Source organism: Alexandromys fortis, unplaced genomic scaffold, assembly GCF_014885135.2.
Source record: "Alexandromys fortis isolate MF-2015 unplaced genomic scaffold, M_Fortis_MF-2015_v1.1 scaffold_59, whole genome shotgun sequence".
Classification (NCBI taxonomy): domain Eukaryota; kingdom Metazoa; phylum Chordata; class Mammalia; order Rodentia; family Cricetidae; genus Alexandromys; species Alexandromys fortis.
Window position 1 is genome coordinate 6,394,205 of NW_026067943.1, and position 24,003 is coordinate 6,418,207.

The 24,003-nt window shown below is 49.6% G+C and overlaps 2 protein-coding genes across 7 annotated transcripts in view; one reads left to right on the forward strand and one right to left on the reverse strand.

Annotated features, from left to right (window-relative positions):
- The window catches only part of Rassf4 (Ras association domain family member 4), a 35,080-nt gene extending 11,354 nt beyond the window's left edge, over positions 1-23,726 (reverse strand). For 2 of the 5 annotated variants that reach the window (XM_050148372.1, XM_050148373.1), the window contains exons 1-3: positions 23,589-23,662; positions 10,504-10,597; positions 8,630-8,705 (exon numbers count right to left, since the gene is read on the reverse strand). In XM_050148372.1, coding sequence (XP_050004329.1) covers positions 8,630-8,705; positions 10,504-10,565 — 138 coding nt within the window. In that variant the 5' untranslated portion in view covers positions 10,566-10,597; positions 23,589-23,662. Of the gene's footprint in view, positions 1-280; positions 452-8,629; positions 8,706-10,503; positions 10,598-23,564 lie in introns of those variants that run through there. The other 3 variants (XM_050148370.1, XM_050148371.1, XM_050148374.1) reach the window with 3 other exon arrangements.
- Positions 742-2,564, forward strand: Depp1 (DEPP autophagy regulator 1). Of its 2 annotated transcripts, none has more exons than XM_050148381.1 (2): positions 742-937; positions 1,787-2,564. In XM_050148381.1, the coding sequence occupies exon 2, from the start codon at positions 1,789-1,791 to the stop codon at positions 2,401-2,403; it is 615 nt and encodes a 204-aa protein (XP_050004338.1). In that variant the 5' UTR covers positions 742-937; positions 1,787-1,788; the 3' UTR covers positions 2,404-2,564. The 2 variants fall into 2 exon arrangements, with proteins under 2 accessions (XP_050004338.1, XP_050004337.1); XM_050148380.1 differs by having other exon boundaries at positions 744-937; positions 1,784-2,564.
- Positions 23,727-24,003: the final 277 nt, after the last annotated feature.

The following is a 24,003-nucleotide window of genomic DNA, read 5'->3' on the forward strand; positions in this document are numbered from 1 at the left end:
ACTGATTGCAATGGGCACTCATTGCCCTGTGGATCTCTCTAAGATTCGTTCAGCTTGAAGAACCGCAAGCTTTCACTCGTTTATCAACAATCCCCCCTGTCCCTATCTTCACCATTCTAGATAGCCACCATTCTTTCTGCTTCTGTGAGCTTGATTTATTTTGGATTCCACACAACACTTAAGTGAAATCATGCGACCCCCTTCCCCCAACAAATTCTGCTTCTCCCTTGATTGTCATGGAAAGACCCGGGGAGAACAACACAAAGCCATGACAACTTACGCATCAGCCATACTTAACGGTCATTTCTGGTTTCATCCAGTTTCAAATGCTCCACTGCCCACAGAGAGAAGAACTAAGGCTAGCAAACACACACACACACACACACAGCTTTCCGATATGCAGTGTTTGCCTTAACAGATGGGCAAAGGGCTGGAGAGATGGCGCAGCAGTTAAGAATACTTCTTACACTCGAAGAGAACCCAGGCTTCATTCCCAGCACCTGGGTGTTGGCTGGGCTCTCCCAGCAGCCCCTGATCTGGCTTTGGTCTCTACCTATACTGAAACTGTCTAGGTCAAGGCGAGGTGGCTGCCCCATTCCTCACCCCGCAGTGTAAACATTTCCCAGTCTCCCACAGGCACACACACAAAGGCCAGGCTGGCAGCTGGGCCAAGCCCCACCCTCCTCCCTGTTTTCCTCTGAGAACCTTCCTAAGTGTTGCTATTTTGAGCTTTCCTGACAGTAATTGATGACTGGAGGAAACATTTAAAAGCAGCAGCGGGTGTCTGGGTTTGCCAGACAGCGCAGGGGAAGAATCCACAGCACATCACTGGATTGTCCTCGAGACCGGGCTGTGACTGCCCACCTCTGGGTGTTTCCTTTGGGTTAGACAATCTTTACTCATCCAGACTCCTGCCACCCTGCCTGCCGATCCACAGGTAAGAGGAATGATTGTCTTCTGGCTTGCCGCCTTAAAACACAGGGGCTTGATTATATCTGAGGGCCTTTCTTCCTCTGGGCTTTATAGCCTGGCTACTGGTTAGAGACCAGGGTGGTGGGTGCCACTGATGGCTGTGATAATACGGTGTTCCCCAAGGCTTTCAAGTTTACAAAGAACTCAAGAGCTGTGCTATAAAAGCGATGATTTCATGCATTTCTCAGACTATTCCTGCCAACGGGCTGTTTATAATCCTGTTAGCAGATGGCTAAGCAGAGGTTTGGAGAGGGGACATTGCTAAAGGACTCCAGGTCATGAAGAGACAGAGATGGATTTAAAACCTGGGTGCCCTCGGACCCCGCATGAACACCCTCAGTTCTCTTATTTGTTCATTCTTTATTTTAAATTTTTTAATTCATTATTTGTATGAATTAATTTATTTGTATGAGTGTTTTGCCCACACAAATGTATATGTACTACATACATGCCCATTGGAGCCCCTGGGACTGGATTTATAGATGGTTTGAGCCACCACGTGTGATAAGAATTGAACTCAGGTCTTCTGTAAGAATAAGTACTCTTAACTGCTGAGCCATGTCTCCATCCCCATTATCTGGGTATCCTTAAACTACACTAGCGATGAAGAGGTAGCATGTGGATTTTGATGTTAGCAGGAAGGAGCCGGGAGATGAGCCTTGGTCTCCCATCCACAGGCTTCGTATTGCTTTCTGGGTACCCGAGTCTTGTGTGGCTTCTACAGTGATGGGAAAGAGGTAGGATGGGGGTCAGGATGGCATGGTAGGCGACTGATTTTCTCTTGGCCAACAGCTTGTTTTTGCTCTGTTAGCAGTGATGAGGTCCCGGCTTCTGCTGCCTGTTCCCCACTTGCCAACCATTCGGGAAACTTCTGAAGAGTTATCACATGGGACACCTGGGCAGGAACCCCCAACTTCCCCCAGCCTGGATGATTACGTTAGGTCTATTTGTCAGCTGGCACAGCCCACCTCAGTGCTTGACAAAGTCATAGTCCGGAATCAACCCCAGAGACCCTACCGGACAGCCTGGACTAGAGAGAAGAGATGCCAGGTCGAGTCTCAAGGGGACAGCTCTCCTTGCTTCAGCAGCCCACAGCCCCCGCTGCCCTCTCCTGGCAATGACAACCCTCTGGACTGGCTCTTCGGGAAGTCCCAGGAACAACAGACTGAGAGGAGAGACCCGCCCAATGGGACCAGCTCTTCGGATCACTGGGGTGTGCACAAACAGATGGACAAGGACATGGGGAGGCTCTGTGAGGCCAGGGTACCCGAGTGCTCTCTGGGAAGAAAATCAGGGCATAGGCAGACCTCCAACCTGAAAAGCTGGACTTCTAGAAAGTCTCACCCGGCCTTCGCCTCTGTCTCCGGCTCCCGCCCCAGAGGCATCCTCAGCACCCTGTACTTGCACCTCCCAGTGATCCATGAACTCTAACCCTCCTGGCAGGGCTGCGGGGACTGGACAATTCCTAGTGAGACCCGACATCTAAAGAATGATGACAGTCTGGTTCCCACAATGCAACCTGACTGGTACCATCTGCCTGTGAGTGGCTGGCTGGTGACCTTGAAAGAGTGACTTTGTGTCTCTGTTGCTTAGTTTTTATCATGGTTTAAATGACTGTGCAGAAGGAGAGAGAGCACGAGCAAGGAACTCAGGGCCACGAGGGGTGCACCCACACACTGAGACAATGGGGATGTTCTATCGGGAACTCACCAAGGCCAGCTGGACTGGGTCTGAAAAAGCATGGGATAAAACCGGACTCGCTGAACATAGCGGACAATGAGGATGGCTGAGAACTCAAGAACAATGGCACTGGGTTTTGATCCTACTGCACGTACTGGTTTTGTGGGAGCCTAGGCAGTTTGGATGCTCACCTTACTAGACCTGGATGGAGGTGGGAGGTCCTTGGACTCCCCACAGGGCAGGGAACCAGGTCTGCTCTTTGGGCTGATGAGAGAGGGGGAGTTGATTAGGGGAGAGGGAGGGAAATGGGAGGTGGTGGCGGGGAAGAGACAGAAATCTTTAATAAATAAATAAATTAAAAATAAATAAATAAATAAATAAATGACTGTGAGCAGTGACCAACTCCCAGATTGCTCTAATGTGGAAATGTGTACTGTACTCTGCGTGGCTGCCAAGGTCTCACGTGAAACCAAGGGTCAAGGGTCAAAGGGGGGGTCTCAACTCCCTGTGGTTTCAACCTTTCTAATGCTGTGACCCTTTAATGTAGTTCCTAATGTTGTGGTGACCCCAACCATAAAATTAATTTTGTTGCTATTGTAATTTTGCTACTGTTATGAATCTGTGTTTTCTGATGGTCTTAGGTGATCCCGTGAAAGGGTTATTTGACCCCCAGAGGGGTTGTAGCCCATAGACTGGGAACCACCTAAAGTCTCTAAGTAAGGGCCTGAGCTCCACCCTCCACCCTGGGGCACATATCTCCCGAGGTCTCAGCAGATGTACCACTGTATTTCCGAGGGACTGTCACGTAGGGAACCTAAGAAGCCCGCTGTCTCGATTCCTGTGCACAGATCTCACTGTGGTACCAGAGACATGCTCAGGACCCAAACAGAATCCTCAGCACACAGTCTGAAGGCTGCCACATACCTGGATCTGGTGACCTGGTCACTATTTGTCCTGTAGTGTGCCCACCATCTTCACCGAGTCCCTGCTACAGGAAGGGGCTCCCAGCAGGAAGTTGTTCAACCCCCTTGTTCTAGCTAAGCATGGATGGCCTAAGGCTTTGGAAATCCATCTGTGAGAATGCCAGCTCCTGGGGGTATCTACCAAGCAAAAGGGGGAAGATGGGGAGCCAGCAAAGGGAGGATTTCCTTTCTCAGAGAAGCAGGTGTGTTCTCGGAGAGCAGATATGGGGCAGGACTTACGGCCCAGCACCCCTTTCCTTTACTGGGCTGGAGCCATCTGGCCCCACTCAGGATGAAAGGGTCCAGGTGAGAAGGACCAAGCTGGGGCTGCTTCTGGATTTGCTCGATGCACTGCCAAATGTGTGTGTGTGTGTATGTGTGTCTAGGTGTGTACAGGTGCACACATGTCTGTGTGTGTGTACACGTGTGCATGTGTGTGTGTGTGCATGTATGGTTTTAACCATTTTGCTGTCCTCTTTTGTATCTATTTTCTCAGAAACAGAATGTAAACCACATACAAAAACAATGTTCCAGACAAGCAATTTCTTCAGTTTTCTTATTCATAAAATGCAGGACACCCTGGACAGGACTGGGAATGCTGGATAGGTGGACACGCATAGGAAGGCGGTTTACATCACCTGCTGTGTCTCAGTAACCTCAAACTGGACTCTTTGGGCAAATGTCCCACGTGAGATAGGAAGACTGGCCTAATGACAGACTGGGTGCCTGTCTGGAGATGAGGTTGGCAAGGCTTGCTTTATCCAGCCTCTTTATACTTCATTCTGCAAAACAGCATAAAACTGGGCGGGAGGGAGACACTTGGCAATTGTCATGGCCCTAGTGGGTGTCCCACGAGCTCAGAAGTCAAGCTGCTGCACCGACGCTCACAGAACTTACTCAAACGTTCTGTGGTGTGAAGAGGCTCAGTATTGACTTTAGAAGGCGCACTACCCCACCCTACCGCACACCACACTCTCAAGTCCACTAACCATCCTGGGAAGGCAGTGCCCTCCAAGCTACGAGACCAGGGCGGTCTCATAGGCACTTTTCAGCTACCAGGAGACAGATATGCAGAGAGTCAGCTCACTCCAGGGTTCCAAGAGAGGGGTCAGTCCAACCCTTCCAGGGAAGTTGTGAAATATTCTTTTAAGTGAAGAGTGTTTCTCACACGGTAGAGCTCACATACAGCAGAACTGGAAGCAGTGTGAAACATGGCCACCAGGGGGCGACTGTAAACTACTAAGTACCAAGGCTGGTTGGAAAAACCCGTTCAGACACCCTGTCAAACGGACATGTTTACACATCTGCTTTTCCAGAAACCCGCCAACTTCAAAAGGTACTGATTGTTCTTAGAAGTTACGCTTTTCACTGTGACAAAAGCAAAATTACAGTTTTACAATAAACTGAGTGGCCGTCTTTCAGAGAGGAATTGCTCCCCCTCGTTCTTAGTAAATGGGAGAAAGGTCATTGGGAAACGGTTGTCCTAGGGTGTGCCTAGGACATCTCTCTACAGGCATCTTACCTGCAGTGAGGGAGTTTGGCCCCAAGCTGTGCGCTCAGTCTGTGGTTGCTTCCAGAAAGGCTTATGACAACTAGGAGGGTCCCTTCCAGAGCACACCAAATGGTGAATGCTTCAGCAACTTAAAGGTCCCTTATAGCCCGGGAGCAACAAACTTCTGGGTGTCTGAGACTTAGTCAGTGACACCCAATCCACGCCTTCAAGAAATTCTAAACCTTAGTGCCAGCCACGGCATTGCTCTCCCTAACAGTGGCACTCGGTTGGGCTCTGGAGCTATGCCAACCTGCCTCATTTACTGCAAAGTCCTGTAAACTGAACTATCCCCTCCGGGAGGGAGAAGGGGAGGTGGCACAAAGATGCCGGAAGTAAACAAACTGCATGACTGGGAAAGGTGAAACTTAAGATTCACCAGGGCCTTTCCCCAGGGGTCTAGCTGCAGGAAACAGCTGCTGGGGAGGAGACCCAGCTGCCGAGGGTGCGCTTTCCCTACCTGTACGATGTGCGGAGCTTCTAAGGGTACAGCTTTCGTGAATTGTCACCCATGCTGGGGTAGGCTTTCGCTGCTTTTGAGTCCTCCCTGCTCCTGTAGGTAACCTCTCCCCCATACTCCTGTGAGTATCCCCAACATTCACCAAACTGGACACGGGCCCATTGTTCCTTTGGTCTATAGTGGGTTCCTTTTCTGGAGTGAGTGGGTGTGAGTATGTGCTGCATCTCCCCAGGAAAAGTTGCTGAAACAATACAACTAGGGACTTAACTTCGGAGAGCCTCAATTTTGGAGTGGGGGTGGGGCAGGAAAGGGTCCATGGTAATAATTAGAAGAAAGGCCAAGTGGTCAGTGTACCAGATTCCTCCTGGGATCTGCAACTTCCTCCATCTGCCTGTCCTCATAATGCCCAAGGACAGGCCATTCTGGGATTGTCCTCTAGCGAGTGCTTGGGGCATGGGATTCTGGATGGCCAGCTGCAGATTTGAGATCCTTGCACTGGGTGGTAAGCTGAGTCACAGGGACTCAGTGAAACAGAGGACAGTGGGCGTGGCACCTTAGGAACCAATTGTGCCTGTCTGCCAGAACTCTGAGAGTCTGGACCTTCGGGCTTGCTTCTGCGGTCCTTGTTACCTTGAACATGCGCACACTTTCTCAGCCTGCCCACTCCCTGAGTCTGTTAACACTGCAGAGGACTCCTGAAAGGTATTTCCTGGTTCTATGGAAGGTCAGTTTGCCCTCTGGGTTTAGAGTTAGAGGCAAATCCCCTGCCATGGTTAGCTCTCTGCCAGGAGAGGCAGTCAGGGATGGGTTTTGCCAGCTGAAAAGCTTGCCGGTTTCAGAGTGGGCTGTCCCTCACGAAAACCCAGGCATGCTCATCCCCCACAGCCACTGCCACAGAAAGGATCACCTTGGGGAATCCCAAATGACAAGATCAAGGTCTTATCATGTAGTTCAGGCTGACTTAAAATGTACTAAGTGACAAAGGCTGGCTATGAACTCATGACAAACCTGCATCAGCTTCTGAATGCCAGAATTAGAGGTGTGTGTCTATCAGAATGACCCAAAAATGTTGCCAAAACACTGGTGGGAGAAGGAAAAGTTTTTGTCGTGTGTGTGTGTGGGGGGGGCACGAATGGGCAGGCACACATGGAAGATTTCTGTTTCCAGTCAGTTCCCTAGTGATGCTGAGGATGCTGCCACAGGGCCACAGCAGAGAGCCACCCCAGCCTGAGTAGGATCAGTCTCAGAAAACCCAAAGCCAAGGACGGGAAAACCCAGCCAAGACCCACCCACCACACCCTGTGCCTGTGCCAGGGATCTGGGGTGGGCACAAATTCCTCATTTAGTGGCACAGGTCAAAGATCCAAATCTCTCTAACCCCATTTGTCTGCCTCCCTCCCTTGGTGCCTATCACACCGGAGCTTGCGACTCAGGACTCTTGCTTGCAGGACGGCTCAAGCCTACACGTGCCCAGCTGTGTACAGAGCTTGAGCTGGCATATGCAGAACCAAGTGGGGCCCGGTCCCAGCTCCCAGCAGTTTATCACCCAGGTGAGAAAAGAGCCAGTGGGGCCTAAGATGGCAGGACGATAGGACCGGAGTCAGGCCAGAGCATTAGAGCCGATGTGGAGCCCGGGGGCTGGGAGTGGGCAGAGTGGGAGAGCGCTGGAGACAGCTGCTTGAAGGGAAGAGGATGAGAAGGAACCACAAGGTACCGAAAGGAGGAGACAGAGGGGAATGAGAGATCGCACTGGTGCCAAAGCCGCAAGCTGAGGAGTCAGGAGGGTGTAAGAAGAAAAGTCAGAGCTCAGGGTTTCTGTTAGAGATGGCATAGGTGGCCCAGCTCTGTCTGGACTAGGAACCTACAGCCTCTCCCACTCTGCATGAGTGGAGGCACCAAACACCACTGTCCTGGCCCATGGTGCTGCTGGACACGACTTGGTGGGCTCTAGTCTAGTACCACGGGAGGTTATGAGCGGATGAACAAGCAAGATGAGGGAGGTTCAGGGACCCAGCAGCTGCCACCCACAAGGGGCCTCTGTGCATTTTCTCTGGCCCTTTTCAGACACTGAGAGATGGAGTACACCCAGCAGCCAGCCAGATGTCAACCATGGGAATCCTCCAAATAAAACCTTACACTGTGAGCCTCCTCATCAGACTAAAATGTACAGGTCTAGACACAACTTGGGGTACAAAGCTACAACTGAGGTGCCCATGAGAGGTTATGGATGGTGGAAGTCTAGGCATGGCTTGATTTGCTCTCAAGTAGATCCCAGCCTGGAGCCTGTTAGACACTCCCCAGGGTGTTTCAAGGTTTCATAAATTCCTCACTAAATTCCAGATAGCCAATCTTTTTTTTTTTTTTTAAATCAGTCCCCACTAGGGCCACATTTACACATTGTAGCCTTGGGTACCAATGGGTGGCTGTCACATTTAATTAGGACCCACTCCCAAATATGTCCCTTGTCCTATGAGCTTGTACCTCAAGATTAGTGAGGACACAGCTTCTCAGGAGAGAGTGCCACAGAGAACGGGCCCAGGTGGGAGGGCCCAGGACTCCTGGCTGGGTTGGACAGGCTAAACTAGAGTGTGGGGTGCTCACTGAGCTGAGCGCCAGCATGGACCCTGTGGGAACTGGTCCACTGCCGCTGGGGAAGTGCGAGAAGAGCACAGAGGGACCAAACTCCCCCATCTTCTCACTGAGCAGTGTGAAGGGCGGACGGAGAAGGGGCTGGACAGGCGCCAAGTCGTCACACGCACGAGACCAGCACTGCATGTGGGTGGAGGTGGCTTTCTTGTTAGAAACCCTCACAGGGACACCCCCAACCCCGCCTTCTGGTAACCTGGTTCCTCACCAGGAAGTTTGACAAGAGCCAGTCTGGCTCACTTGGAGAGAGGGTCTAGGCTGCACGGCTACCCTGAAAACAACAGGCGCACACCTCAGCAGTCCACATAAGCCGATCCAGAGGATGACGATGCTACAAACACAAAGGGTTAGAGGTCTTACCTCGCGGTGTCGCAGCTGGAAGCTCCTGCCCTCGTGGTAGCAGTTGTAGGTTTTGAGCAGGCTTAAGAGTTCTGACCTAAAAAGACAGACACATGTGTACACTTGGGGTGGGGGTGGGGACTTGGGCAAGGCATTGCCACCACAGATCTTATTTCTTCATCCGTAAAATAAATATAGAAGCATGCATTAGATGCCAGCCACATCTAACCAACCAAGAGACCTGACTGCCTCATCATGACACTTGCTCTTTCATCCTCCAGCAGCCTCTGCATCTGGGCCCTTGTATGAGTTGGAGGAGGAGAGCAGTCAAGGTGGGACACTGGGAAGTAAGCAAAATTCCCAGGGAGGTTCCCAGCCCACAGGCAGCACCTAGGGAAACACCTTCACCATTGCGTGCAAGCAGACCTGACGGCCTGCTTTGCTCTCCTCTGACCCGTGGCCTCAGTGGCTTAGATTAGCAGCTGCTGTGGGGTCACGGGAGAGGTGGGGGATGCCTGGTTCCTATCTTAACTGTCCAGAGGTACAATCCTGGGATGAGGATGACAGGGCCCAAGGAGGCCGCTCTGCCCAAACACTATCTCCTAGAACATAGAGACGCCATAGTGCCCTAGGAATGGTCAGGAAAAGAAAAATCAGGGTAGCGTTGGTACAGGCCAGGGCATGATGGGATGTGAGGCATGCAGGTGATTTTCAGCCTCCCAGTAGGCTGAAAGGGAAGAAAAATCAGGTTAAGACTAACATGGCATACTTACTGAACTCAGTGCCCAGAGGGCTCGCTTTTCAACATGCATCAGTGAGGGCTGGTACATCACTGTGTGTGAAGGGGTTGTTAGCTAGAGTATGTTCTGTCTTTCTGGCCATGGTCCCCTGCTGGACCCCAGGGCTCTATCACCTTTCCAAATAGTCCCCCACCACACACCACACACACACACACACACACACACACACACACACACACACAGAGCGCATCGAGAGAGCAGTGACATTCTGGGGTTCAGGTGGATGTGTGGCCTGTGTATGATGTAGAACAGGGGCAACAAAGTACAAATCAGTGACAGTGACAAGCCACTGTCCTGTGCCCACAAATATCTAAAGGTCGGACACAAAATTATTGGGAAACACTCAGGAATGTGAAAGTAATCATGCCCAGCTGTAGACACTCAGGACTCAAAATGCTAGATAAATGGGGGGGGGGGACTTTAAAAATAAAATGTATGCTTCTTGAACTGACAAGATGGCTCAGCGGGTAAAGGTACTTATTGCCAAGTCTGGTGAACTGAGTTTGATCCCCGAGACCCACATGGTGGAAGAATAGAATCATTCCCTAAAGTTGCCTTTTGGCCTCCATATAGTTCCTGTGGCAATCACCCCCCCACCTCAGAGGCAGGCAAGCAGACAGACAGACAGACAGACACACATATACACATACCACACAAACAAGTAAATAAATAAGTATTATAAAAAGATGCTTTTCTTTACTTCAGAGAAAATATTCCAAGTAGTTTTTATGAATCAGAGTAAATAAAAAAATAAAATTAAAACGTATCAATAAAGTACACCTTTTCACTAAAACCCACAACCATGTTTTTAAAGTGTTTCACACAGTAAGAGTTTTCACACAATTCTGGTCTTTACACAAATTAAATACTGTCACTGTAGAGCCCCATGGGCACCCCCTCCTTGCTCAAGCCCATATTCTGAAGAATACCTTCATCTCCAAAGAGGGATAGAACCCCAACAGACGCACCCACCACTGTCCACAGGGCATAGTGCCACATCTACAGAGTTCTAACTCGTGCTGGTCTCCATGCAGGGGATGGCCACAGGGGGTGGCAGAGCGTCCCCACACCCCGACCCTGTACACTTAGACTTACTTCAGAATGGACTTGCTGTCGCTGATGGGCACATGGGAGCTGGATGAGCAATCTTCCTTCATCTTTGACTCTTGTCTTCAGCCCCAGAAGTCACCTGTCAGAAGATAACAAAGGGTGTTGTCTTAGGGTCACTATTGCTGTGATGAAACACCATGACCAAAGGGACTTGGGGAGGAAAAGGTTCATTTGGCTTACACCTCCGTATCATTGTTTGTCATTGAAAGAAATCAGGACAGGACCCCAAGCAGGGCAGGAAACTGGAAGCAGGAGCTGATGCAGAGCCCACAGAGGAGTGCTGTTTACTGGCTTGGTCCTCTCGGCTTGCTCAGCCTGCTTTCTATCAGAACCCAGGACCACAAGCCCAGGGATGGCACCATGGACAATGGGCTGGGACCTCCCCATCAATCACTAATTGACAAAATGATCCTGGGGGAGCCAGAAGGAGCCCCAGCCAGGGTTTTCCAGTAGCCATAGCCTTGGTATTTCATTTATCCCCTGGAGGGTCATACTTGTCCAAGTTCAGGGTGGTTAACGTTGGAAGTGCTAGGTCAAGGAGCTCGCTCACCTGTCCCTCTGGAAAGTTCTACAGGGTCTCCAAGATCAGTTCCTAAGCATTTTAAGCCACGTACTCTTTTCTCTTGGATGAACACCATCCAGATGATGGCTTCTTCTTGACTTTTATAGAGTTTTCCTCTGCACCGGTTCTCCCTCTTCCTTTCCCACTGAGCTGGGGCAGAGACCCATCAATGACTTTGGGGTCTACTCCCCTGGGCCAGTTCTCCTAGTGAGGATTCATCTGTATCACACTTATTCCTGGACTACAGAGCAGTTCTAGGAATTGTCTAGTTCTTACAATACCACCACGAGGTACTAATCAACATTCACACTTTTACAGTGAGAAAAAGGTCAGAAGTGAAGCCTCAAACCAACCAATGAACAGGAGTAGGACACTCTTCAGACACAAGAGTCTGGGTTTTGACTCTGGCCTCTCGATCCTCTATTCTGTATGCTCTTGGTGAGTTCTCAACTCTATAAGCCATGTCAGCCCCGTCCAGAATTCGGTTTCTGCAGCGGACTTACCTTTGAAGCTCTCTGTCTCTCTCTACACTCAAAACCAGGAAGCCTGAGGGCCTTCAGGCCTGCCCATATTGCTTTCATGGAAGATAACGTACAAGAACCTCTCTCTATTTTTCTGGCATCTTCTAAATTATAGTTATCCCCTAGCATAGGCAGAGGTATGTGGGTTTCTGAGACTGCTAAGGGGCCACACCCTGTGATTGAAGGCCCACCCAGCTTAGCTGTGCACCCGTCTGGGCTGTGGCTACAACTTGTAGGATTTTAGGTGAAAACAAAACTCTCAGGAATTCTTTTTCTCTCAGAAAATTCATGGGCAGAAGACTTGTTTTCACTAGAGCCTAGCAGTACGACACATCGCTCTTCCTTACTGAGTGGAGAATTTGCTCCTGTTCACTTCTCTTTGGTGTGTCTGACTAGGCCGCATGACTGTCTGCGGAGCATTTAATAACCACATCAGTAAAGCAAACAAGCAAAAACAAGGGTTCCTTAGCTCAAGCCCTGATTCTTTGATCGTCAGCCTGAGGACAGTGATGGCTACAGGCCAGATCATGCATCGAGTGTGCGAGTGTGCAGATGAGGGACAGAGGGATGCTTTGTGTCCAGACCGGGAGAATTCACTGTGCTCCTCAGAATGGCATTCAATTTGAAACTTACCAGCTATTTATTTCCAGAATTTTCCACTTCATAATTTCAGACCAAAGTTACCCCCATTTACAGAAAGCAGAGATAGGCTAGAGCGACTGCTTCCTTACTGAGGCCCCTACCTGAGCAGCAAGACGAAGCCTAGTACACCCTCAGTACTGATGCAAGCTCTACTTTTCAGCCCTCTGGCCAGTCCAATGTACGTCTCTGTTCTCCTTGCCTGATACCCACAAGACAGATGTCCCCACTAGACAGGCATTCGATTATAGAAGCAGGAAAATTACTGTTGGCCGGGAGAAGTGGGAGGATGTGGGGAAGATGAGCTTAACGACAACCTTAGAAGAATCCCATCAACCCAGCGCTGCCCGCTCTAAGGCAAGACCAGTCACAGCCTGCAGAGACGCCAGGCCCCTTGAAGGGCAGACTTTGACCTAAGTAGTGACTCAGCACTGCCGCTCGGGATCAGAGCTGGGGACTCCCTATGTATTCTCATTGGCCCAGCAACAGGGTTTTCAAAATAGGGCTAGGTTCCTCCATGCTTGGCTAGTGAAAAGAATGCCTATACTCTGTGTCTTGGTAGTTCCTCAAACTTGCCAGAGCAGAAGTGCTCCGCCCAGGGGAATGCCCTGCGATGGGGTTTCTGGGATGACACTGGTTCCACAGGCATATGGCAGAACAATGTAAAATTTTGAGGAAGCTTGTTACAGGAAGTGCTGCAGTAACTCTGGAATAATGGGAAGCGGGGATTTCCCTTGCTTTCCTCTGCATCTTCAGCTTTTGCCCATTTCCTGCATGAAGCCCCAGCCTTGGCCGTGTTTGACACTCTTTCCTCTCATATGGCTTTTGCTGTGTTCCAGAGGAGCCTTCCTCCCGGCCTATCCTTAGCTAACCCAGCACACCAGGAGCAGGGCGGCCTCTACAATATCTATAATCCCACGTGATTAAGTGATGTCCTCAGGGGCACCAGGGCACAGTGAGGTGGCCGCCAATGCCTTTTTGCTTCATGCTTTGTCTCTGGGACCAAGAACAGCTCGGAACTTCCTGGGGATGATGTGAGTACAGGATTCATAGGCTCCCCCACAGGTCACTTCTTTCAGAGTTGGATACACAGCAGTGTGCAAACCAGGCCCATTCCTGTAATCACAAACTGAGACAGGAGGACTACTGAAAATTGAGGTGCAGGTTGGGCTCCAGAATAAGAGTATATCTCACACACACAAAAAAAAAGTAACCATGTTCAGGGACTAAGGAACAAGAATCGGGGGCACATTCCTCTTTTCAAAAGGTAGATCTTCTGGTTTATTCATAGGAAAACAGAAATCTGGGTTTTTATGGGTTTGTGCACCACTACTTAAAGCTGGGTGCTTCGGGCAGAAACACTAGCTACCCCCAAAACGATTAGCAATCTTTTCACCTCTCTGAATGTGGGGCCACGCTACCCGCTCCGCCTTTTCTGCTACAAAAGGACGTGTGTGGATCACCTTCCTGATGGCATCAGCAGCAAGTGTCCTGATATCATCCCACAGTCACTCCAGTGTGAGCACACACACGTGTTAAAAGTAGAATGAGGCTCTGCACACGAGAGCAAGCGTGCGGCATTTTCTCTCCGAACCTGGGCTTCCTCCTCGAATGTAACGTTTTCCAGTTCTACCCCTTGTCATGAGACTCCCTACATATTTTGGCTTTTAGAGGCTCTCATGAGTGGTAGGTATTCTTTCCTCTCTGGTTTCTCCCTTTGCAAGTCTGTTATGGTTAGATGAAAAACCACTGGCTTTTTATGCCGATGTCTTAGCCCATTACTTTGCTGAGAGTGTTTATCAGTTTTGAGAGTTTTCTGAAGAGTCTTCAGTCTCCTTCAAGGACAGAGTTGCATTGTCAGCAACTGGAACCTAATTGACATCTTCCTTTCCAATTCGTATCCCTCTTTTTCTTCTCTCTTACCTGAATGTTAGTTGGTACCCTTGTCTTGCTCCAGATCTTACTGGAAATGCTCTCAATTTCTTCCTATTTAGTACAATGTTGGGCATAGGTTGGCCGTCAAGTATTGCGCAACCCATGATTCACATTTAGTTCACAATAATTAATTCTGTGAAAATGATTATAGTATCAAATATGATGTACAGATTCAACACAATCTTCACTCAAATTTCAATGACATTCTTCACAAAATTAGAAAAAAATTAACATTGATATAGACCAAAATAGCCAAAGCAATCTTCAGCAGAAAGAGCAAAGCTGGCAATGTAACTGCCCCTGCTGACAGTACACCACACAGCCACTGCCCTGATCACAGTATATCACACGGCCACTGCCCCTGTTCACAGTACATCACACGGCCGCTGCCCCTGTTCACAGTATATCACACGGCCACTGCCCTGATCACAGTATATCACAGGACCACTGCCCCTGTTCACAGTATGTCACAGTCATCGAAAAAAAATAGCAGAGCAGACATTACATCAGTGAGTGGAATAAATAACCCAGAAATAAATGACACACAGCTATGGTCACCTGAATTTTGACAAAGGTGTCTGTCAAAACCAAAATGCAGAAAAGACCGCCTGACTCACAAATGTGCTGGTAAAACTGAATTCTCACGTGTGGAAGAATGAAACTAGACTTAAAAGAGAGCCTGAAACTGAACTGCTAGAGGAAAACGAGAAAACACCCAAGTCCCAGGCATAAGCAAGGGCTTCCTGAAAAGTCTTTCCAATCGCCTATGAAACAATCCGAAGAACTGAGAGATGCGATGTGTAAAAGGTTCAGATGGTAGCGTGAAGGTACCACCTACAGGATGTGTGAAAACCTGTCCAGCTACACATCATAGACTGATACATAGGATACACAAAGCACCAAAAAACAACTAGATAGCTACTTAAAATAAGAAATATGAATGGCCAATAAATACTTGAAAAGAATTCAATATCCTGGACCATTGGAAAAAATGAAAACTAAAACTGTTTTAGAGTTTGTTTCACCCCAGTTAGAGTGTCTGAGTCCACCTCACCCCAGTTAGAATGTCTGAGTCTGTCTCACCCCAGTTAGAATGTCTGAGTCCACCTCACCCCAGTTAGAGTGTCTGAGTCCGTCTCACCCCAGTTAGAGTGTCTGAGTCCACCTCACCCCAGTTAGAGTGTCTGAGTCCACCTCACCCCAGTTAGAGTCTGAGTCCACCTCACCCCAGTTAGAATGTCTGAGTCCATCTCACCCCAGTTAGAGTGTCTGAGTCTGTCTCACCAGAATGTCTGTCACCAAAGAATGTCTGTCACCAAGAAAACAATGCTGGCAAGGACGTGGAGAAACACACCACTGGCGGGAATGTAAATCTGTGCAATCACAATGAAAATCGATGTGAAGATTCCTAAAAAGTAAAGTCAAAATAAAAAAGAACTAGCATATGGTGCAGCTATGCCTCTCCTGTGTATACGCCTGAAGGGTTCTAAGTCACACACCTATGAACACTGCTGTTACTGTTTTTAGAAAAAAAGGAACCAGTTCCTGTCTATTACCATGCTGGACCATGGATGCAGCAGCCCGTGCAATGGAATTTTATTCAGCTGTAAGAAAAAGATGAATCATGACATGTGCAAGACAATGTATGGAGCTGGAGACCATTGTGTAGAGCAAACGAAGCCAGACTGAAAGAATAGGGAGCCTAGATTTAAATTCTCTCTCTCTCTCTCTCTCTCTCTCTCTCTCTCTCTCTCTCTCTCTCTCTCTGTGTGTGTGTGTGTGAGTGTGTATGTGCGCGCGCGCGCGCACACACACACACACACACACACACGAGGAAGCTGGAAGCATCAAATCTTATCAAGCTGGAGTTACAAACAGTTGTGAGCTGTCCAACATGGGTTCTGGGGACTGAACTCCAATCCTCAGATTGTATAGAGCAAGAGCAGTATACATTCTTATCACCGTGGCCTCTACCCAGCCTCCCCAAGATGCTAAAAATATCTTTAACAAGTTTTTGACTTATTTACTTAACTTGATATGTATGAATGTTTTGTCTGCATGTATGTATGTGCACCACATGCCTAGTATCCATGGAGGCCAAAAGAGGGTGTCATATCCTCTGAATGAAAGTGGAGGTAACAGCTGGTTGTGAGCCACCATGTGGATGCTGGAAATCAAACCTGGGTTCCCTGGAAGAGCAGCCAGTTCTCTAAGCTACTGAGCCTTCTCTCCAGTCCCCCAGAATTCTTTTTTTTTTTTTTTAAGAAAAAGCACCAGTGCCTTATGTTGCCATAGGTAACCAGAAAGCTGTGTGTGGCAGTGATGCTGAGTGCTTCTGTGGCTCTGCGTCCTGGACCCATACACAGTGGATCTGCACTTGGAAAGAGAAGCAGACTCTCCTGGGCTAAGACACTGGGATTCAGGCATCTCTTAATGCAGCAGTCGTGGCTACTTAGTGAATTTAAAAACATAAATAAATAAAGATAAGAAGAAGAGAGGAAGCAGAGCACACACTAGCAAGACAGCCACACTTAGGTACGAGACATGTTTGTGGCTTCGGACTCAGGCCTGGCTTAGTTTACAATATCTTTATTTTCCCTCAGAATAAGAATACTCCCTTTCTTTTACTATGTAGTAGGTGCACCAATCAGTGGAATTTCCTTTAAGTCAAGGAGTAGTGGCTTACTAACAGAAAGGCCTTTCTGAGGAGCTCTGGGCTGGGAGCTACTAAGACCTGGGTGGCTGCATATGCAAGCCTTGTCTTTTGAGCCTTGATGTTCCTATCTGTGCAATAAAAATGTTGCCCTCCAATGGCTTTGACATTTCCTCAGCTGCAGAACTCTTTATTCAAGTGGGAAATTTACGCAAGCAAAATTGAAAAGGACTGCTTTGGTAGGCAGTAAAGCAGCTGGCAGCAAGCCAGTCCACTAGAGAGTCAAGTGATGTTTTAGTGAGACACTGCCTTCCCTTGTTTCCCCTCAGCCCGTCCCTGAGGACATGCCCCAGTAGCTGGTAGTGTCTCTTACAGTGAGGTAGCATTAGGTAATCAGAGGAGAAAGGGTGGAAGGGGGAGGGAGTATGCCCTTAGCATCATCCATGGGAGGGCAGGGGAGCAGTAATCATGGGGGCGTTGGTGGTTGGAGGGAGAGGGGGCCATTTCGGCCAAAGAAGCGCTTCCATTTTCCATAGGCCATAGGTCTCATGAGAGAGGAGCCTTGGTTTGTGTTTAACCGGTTTTGCAGAAATGAAGCTATTCTACAGATACTTTGTGACTTTCTATCTGACTATAGGACTATTGAAACAATGGGCCCCAAATAAATGGGAAATTTCCCAGAAATCTCACGGTGGGAGAAGGAAAAGACAAGCAGAAGGGAACTTGTCTTCAGGAAAGAGATTTCACACGGTCCTAATAACATGACACACAACCTCAGAAGATCAGACTGAAGCCCAGACTCGGTTGAGTCAAAGGTGGGCGGGCTCACACTTTATTTAACCAGTCCTGACTAGATATGCACAGCCCTGACCCTCTATTTAAGCTTCTGCTGCACTTCAGGGCCCTGGAGGTGTTGAGGAACATTATTTTAGCTAGGCAAAGACGTGTTACATTTGCTGATGCCGTGGAATAATACTTTAACTCTGTGAACGTGTGTTCCATTTGTTTCTGCTGCCTCTGTTGACGATGTAAAGATGTGCCAGGCTTGTTTCTGCTGCAAGTGTTCAAGTATGTAAACATGTGTTGCATTTCTTGCACCTTGCCTGCCTACGATACCTGATAGGTCTAATAAAAAGTTGAACAGCCCATAGCTAGGTGGGAGAGGGGTTAGGCAGGGCTGGTGGGCAGAGAGAATAAGAAGGAGGCAGACTCCAGAGAGGGAGGAGAAGGACATCCCTGGGCCAGAAGCCAGGGAGCTGCTGCCAGTCAGCTAGACAGGAGGAGCAGTGAAAATAAGATATACAGAAGGAAAAAAAGGTAAAAGTCTTGGGGGCAAAATGTAGATGAAGAGAAACGGGTTAAGTTATAAGGGCTACAAAGAAATAAGAGCGAAGCTAAGGCTGAACATTTACAGCTAAAAAGTCTCTATGCCGTGATTTGGGAGCTGGATGGTGGCCTAAAAGAAAGCCTGTTCCGCTGGAGGTAAGATGGACTTGTGTGGTTCGCTGGCTTTCTTTGTCCCTCTTTCCGGTGTGACCACATTGAAGACATCGCCTTTGTCTGTTTTCCACTTTCTTTTGCAGGGGGTGGGTTTGGAGACAGGGTTTCTCTGTGAAACAGCCCTGGCTGTCTGGCCTTGCATTGACAGAGATCTGAGTCTCTGTTTCCCTAGTGCTGGGATTAAAGGTGTGCATCACCATGCCCGGCTTCTGTTTTCCACTTTCGATTTGGCTCTTTTAATTAGCTTGCTGAAGCTAACTCAGGTGGCCAGACCTGAGTTGCGACACAGGCTGTGACTACCACATTGATTTGCCCAGTTCTCCTTTACTGGGTTGATCTGAGCCGGCTGTCACTAAGTCTCACGTTCACAGTGTCTTAGTTGTGCAGGGTACATGAGGGGTGTTCTAGCGACTGCTGACAGGGAGAGCTTGAAGAGAGAGCATATTCACCTTGTCAGGAAGCAAAGAGTGTTTCTCTATGTGGGTCGTTTTCCTCTGGCTGGTTCCCTAGTGTGAATCTCCCTGTGCCCTGGGCAGGGTATCCAAAGGCAAGCATCTTCAATGGCCTACTTTCAATCCTTTGCAATTAAAACAAAAAACAAAAAAACTATGATCATACTCTTAGCTGGCACTGAGTCTGAGGCAGAGACTCATTGTGCAGGTAGATGCCCCTTGGGAGAAATAAACGGGGAGAGAATACAGCTGTGAAACTGGCCTGGCCTACTACCTGGGCAAGTCCACAAAGCAACCCCAGATGTAACTGGACAGCCAGTGTCAGCAGGCTGCTCCTCCCACCCCAGCAGCCTTTGTCCTGGTCCTGATCCCCACCACCCAGCGCACAAAACTCAGGCCTCCAAACTCACTCCTCTGGCTGATAGATGTTTTTTCTGCTCCTCAGAGGATCTTCAGGAGATAGCACACCTGACTACCTTCCCTGGGTGAACAGACAATGAGTGAGTCGCCCCTACTTTCCACTTCAGCGACTTCTCTGTTCTGCCAGGCATGTGGAGGCAGTGACAGCTGGCACACAGCCTGCCGCGGAGTGACAAAGGCCACAGGAGCTTTTATAACCCTGGGGTCTAGGCTTTTGTCTTTTTCTGTTTGCAGAAGGCCAATTCTGGTTCTTTAGGTCACTGTAGGACCATGGATCGGTTGCAGAAGGAGCAAGGGGGGACGCCACTGTGGTGGAGTATTCAGGAAGTGAACGTGAGTGCATCCAACAGCCTTTTACTGTGAGCTTATGAGTGGCCTGCTGTTCAGTCTCAGAGGGCCCTTCCCATACTGGTGACTGAAGATGGCACTGTCCTTATTTGGCAATATGGGCAATGGGTCAACATCTAAAGTAAAATGGAAGTTGATCAGTGAGACAAAAGAGCTTGGCTGCCACTGTTTTACCCTTTCCCGGCGTGATTCACATTTAAAGTAAGAAATGGAATGGCTTGACCCGCAAGACAAAGGAGGACACAGTCAGGCACAGCCAGCAGGGCTGCCAGGCTAGAAGGGAGGCAGATGCAGGCTACGTTGCCCTGCACAACTGGCTCTTAATGCCGGGGACAGGAGCCCAGGCTCCGAAAACAATGAGCCTCTAAAAGGCCCTTCCAGCACCTGTCAGCCCTCACAGGGCAAAGCTTCCCCAGAGAGAAGCCAGCTGTCTGCTGAGGGGATCTGACTGGACACAGGCTGTCTGGTCGGCCCTCAGCAGTACAGCCACCTACATAGCCAGTTGCTTTGGCATAAACAGCAGGCAGTTACTGAGCAGCTGCTGCCCTCTCCTGCTGTCCAGTTCTAATGTTCCCTTGCTCCTCCCCTGCCATTACCCACCTGTGGCTCAGCCATATCCCTCCTACCCCAGTCTTAGGCTGCTCAGTCCCACCAGCTAGGAAGCCCTGAGAGAGTGTGTGCACTGCCAGTTGGAGGTGACGGGGTCCAAGGGAGACAGAGAGAGCTGATACACAGTCATCACCACCTTCATTCCTACCTGACCGTGGCTGACCACCCTCGCCAGGCCACCCATGTCCCCTATGATCCTGGTGATGCCATAGGAACCTGTTCTGCCTTATAGGCCTCCTTGAACACGCTCCCCTTCCTCGTAATAAACTGATCCTTGTTTTTGGTTCCTGTGTGGACTGTAGGCCAGCCATCTACCCTCCCTTGTGACTTCCTGATATAAACTGTAGCCCAGAGGCAGTGTCTCACCTGCACACCTGTAGGACAGATGCTGGTTTCTGCCCTTGCCCTCCAGTGTTCTTTCCTGTAAGCTGAGGCAACAAAATCATTTCCAACCTTTCCACTCTTCCTCATGCAATATCCTTACACCTCCTGGCTGTGTCCCCACCACTCCAGTTCAGGTTCGCTCCCTACCAATGGAATGGAGGATTCATGAAATCTATTATCTACACAGCTCTGGTTTGGGGGCCAAACAAGAACTCAGGTGGCCTGGGTCCAGTGGGGCAGCACAGCTGAGTGGCCCCCCTGACTACTTGGTGCTAGCTGCTGCCAGGTTGTCCTTGGTTTTCTAGTATCTGCTATACCCATGCTACCTTTGCCCTGGCCTGCGTGCCATGTGCAGTTGCTCGGAGAGGTTTCTCTGGAGACACGATGCTAGGTCTTACAATCCTTTGGGATGTGAGTTCTTCTGAGAACATAACACCTTCATCTCAGACCAAGAAAAATGTGTGAGTGTGGTTGTGCTCACGTGTGCATGCAAGTCCACATGTGGATTGTCATACGGCCAGTCGGGATACCCGCTGGGATCCCAGATCCCAAGCTGAGAGTATCTGCTGTATCCCAGAAAAACATTCTGGCTGAGCTTTTCTTTGACTGTTGGGTTGGTATGTGACCTCAACTGCTCTGCCATCACTATGTCTTGGGTTTGTTAGCCAGTTGTAATGGCAACTGGTGTGGAGTGTTTCTCGGGCTCTTCTCAGAACTGAAGCTAGGGGATTATTATACCACAGTCCACATCTCTGACACTAAAGGTCAGGCAAGGGGATGGGCAGGACTCCAATTTTATCTCAGGGTACGTCCCAGAGGAAGTCCCTTTAGGCAGGAAGGAGATTCGGGGAACTACTAGTTTGGGGAAACTGCTAAAGGTTTGGGCAAGCAGCCACTAGTTCTTAGGCGCTTACTTTTAAAGGGTTTCAAGGGGCAGCAAGGTGGCTCTGTGTGTAAAGGCACTTGTCAGCCGAGCCCGAGGACCCAAGTTCAATTCTCAGAACTCATGGAAAGCAGAAGGAGATAAATGACTCCACAAAGTTGTCCTCTGACCTCCAGACATGCAGCATGGCATTGGATGTGACGGACAGCAGGTGAACTAATTCACACATAACAACAACAACACCAACAACTTCAAAATATTTTCTTCAGTGTACTTTTAAGAGGTTAAACAACTCAGCCCTTCCAGGGTCTAGGCCCAAACCTTACCCTGCCCTGATTGTATGATCTTGTCAAATTCTTTCTACTTTTGAACTAGAGTTCCTCATCAGTAACGTTCATCCTTAATAAACATTGTTGCCATTGGGCTGCAGGCCCCAGGGAGATAGCAAGGTTCTAAGAAGGGAATGTGGAACTCAAAGAGGAGAAAGGGCTCCTAAGAATCAGGAGACGGGGAATTTAGCTCTGAAACCAGGACTCGGATCCCTAGCGGCACAGGCTTCCCCCTAAAGCCTGTAGTCAGGCTGTCTCCTCTGAGGCTTGCGTAGGGGCTGAACTTCTCCTTCCACAGTGTTCTTGTTCTGTTTCAGAGGCCCATAGGCTCCGACTCAGGGAGACCTGGCCTTAAATCCAGTTCTCAGTCTCACCCACAAGACTCTCCTAAGTTTCAGACAGACACTTCAAGCTGATAAAAGGTCGAACAAACATAACAACGTGCTAAACACACTCTCGTGTAATTTCCATCAAACAATATTTTGACCCAAGATGAGTTTCATCTTCTCTCTTCTCCCTTCCTCTCTCCCCCAGCCGCCCCCCCATCCCCCTCCCTTCTGTCACTCTCCCAACCTCCCACCTCCTGGGGAAGCAGGAAGCTGCAGGCAGGTCTGTCTACCTGTTCTACTGTGCCTTGCAGTTCTGTTTGTTTTCCATAGCCTCTGGCATCGAATTCTGAGTGGTACCCTAGGACCTTGCAGGCAAACTGCAGCAAGGGTAACAAGAATCTCTCCTGCCAGCTTAGCGTGTCACTTTGGTGAACAAGCTGCCTGGGTTCAATTCCTGGATCCCAGCCCTTCCTGTTTTTGACACTCTTTACCTCCCAATGAGGTGGGCTTTCTAAGCTCCCTTACAGGGTTTTTTATTGTTTATTTTATTTTATTTTTTGATTTTTCGAGACAGGGTTTCTCGGTAGCTTTGGAACCTATCCCGGAACACTGGCTCTTGTAGATCCGCCTACCTCTGTCTCCTAAGTGTTAGGATTAAAGGCGTGCACCACCACTGCCCGGCTCCTTATAGGTTTTTTGTTTGTTTGTTTTAAAGGTTTTGACTGTCTTGGCACTGACAGTCTATGAGTTGGGAACACAGACAAATTACAGTCCAAGGACTGAAGTTAAGGAGACTTGCAGGTACAGTTCCCTGCGTTCTACCCAGGGCGCCTGTTTCCGCCCCCCCCTCCCCCGGGGGGCCGCCGCCGCTTAATTTATGCAAGGCTTGGGCTGGAATACTGGCTTCATGAGTGCTACACAACCACTCTACCAGCTGAGCAGGAGCCCCAGCCTCTGTAACGCGTCTACCCTTGGTTTCACATTTGAAGGGGGTGAAGGGGGAGGGGGGTAAAGAAAGCAATACTGTGGCGCACAGTGAGGAGTGAATGTCAGATTGTGTTAAAACCCTTTGCTCACGGTCAACCGTCTCAGACAGCAACTAAGGAACAAGTGCCTTGGTGAGCTATCATCCTATCCTTGGCTTTCCATCTGTGAAATCAGATACTCCGGCTGGAAGCCCTCTTCCCGCCTCTAAGACCACGTCTCTAGGAGACTGGCTGAGTGGAGGGAAGACTGAGCACAGCTGTAGCCGGCAGTTTGATTCACGTGTCCTGCTAAGATTTAGCCCCTAAAGTGCCTTATCCTAGAAGATGTTAGGCACAGTGCCACTCTCGGCCCTAGCTGGAAGCCCGCAGTGCGCCAGGGTGGCAGGGGGAGGAGACTCGCGCACCGCGGCCGAAGGGCACAAGTGCTCAGGCTCTAGCGCGCTCTGCCTGATCGCCGCCCGAATCGAGGGTGAAGTGGACCGAGGACATCCATTACCTCTGCAGCCTGGGTGTCACTCACCGTCCAGTCATCGCGCGGTCCAGAGGCCACCAGCAAGGATGTCCCTCCGCCTGCACCAGAGTTGTGCCTGCTCCCGGCTCCAGAGCCCCGCCTCTGTTGTCGGGGGTCAGGTTCGCCCCCGTCCGCCCTAGACACACCTCTTCCCGCCCATGGACACGCCCCTCCCCGCCTGGGCACGCCCCTTCTCCCTGGTCAATAGTGCATCAGTCCATCTCCTCCCTCCTGAGTGCTTGCTACTGTTACCCCCGATTTCCATGGACACCAGCAAGCGCTCCGCAAGTCACTTAAGTTCCCAATCCTCGGGGGGCACCTTAGGAGGCAAAGAGACAGCAGCCGGATTGAGCCCTAGGGGCTAGCCAGTCTACAGGAGGAGGCCAGGGATCCTGGGTAACGCATACCCTTGGGTTTCAACAAA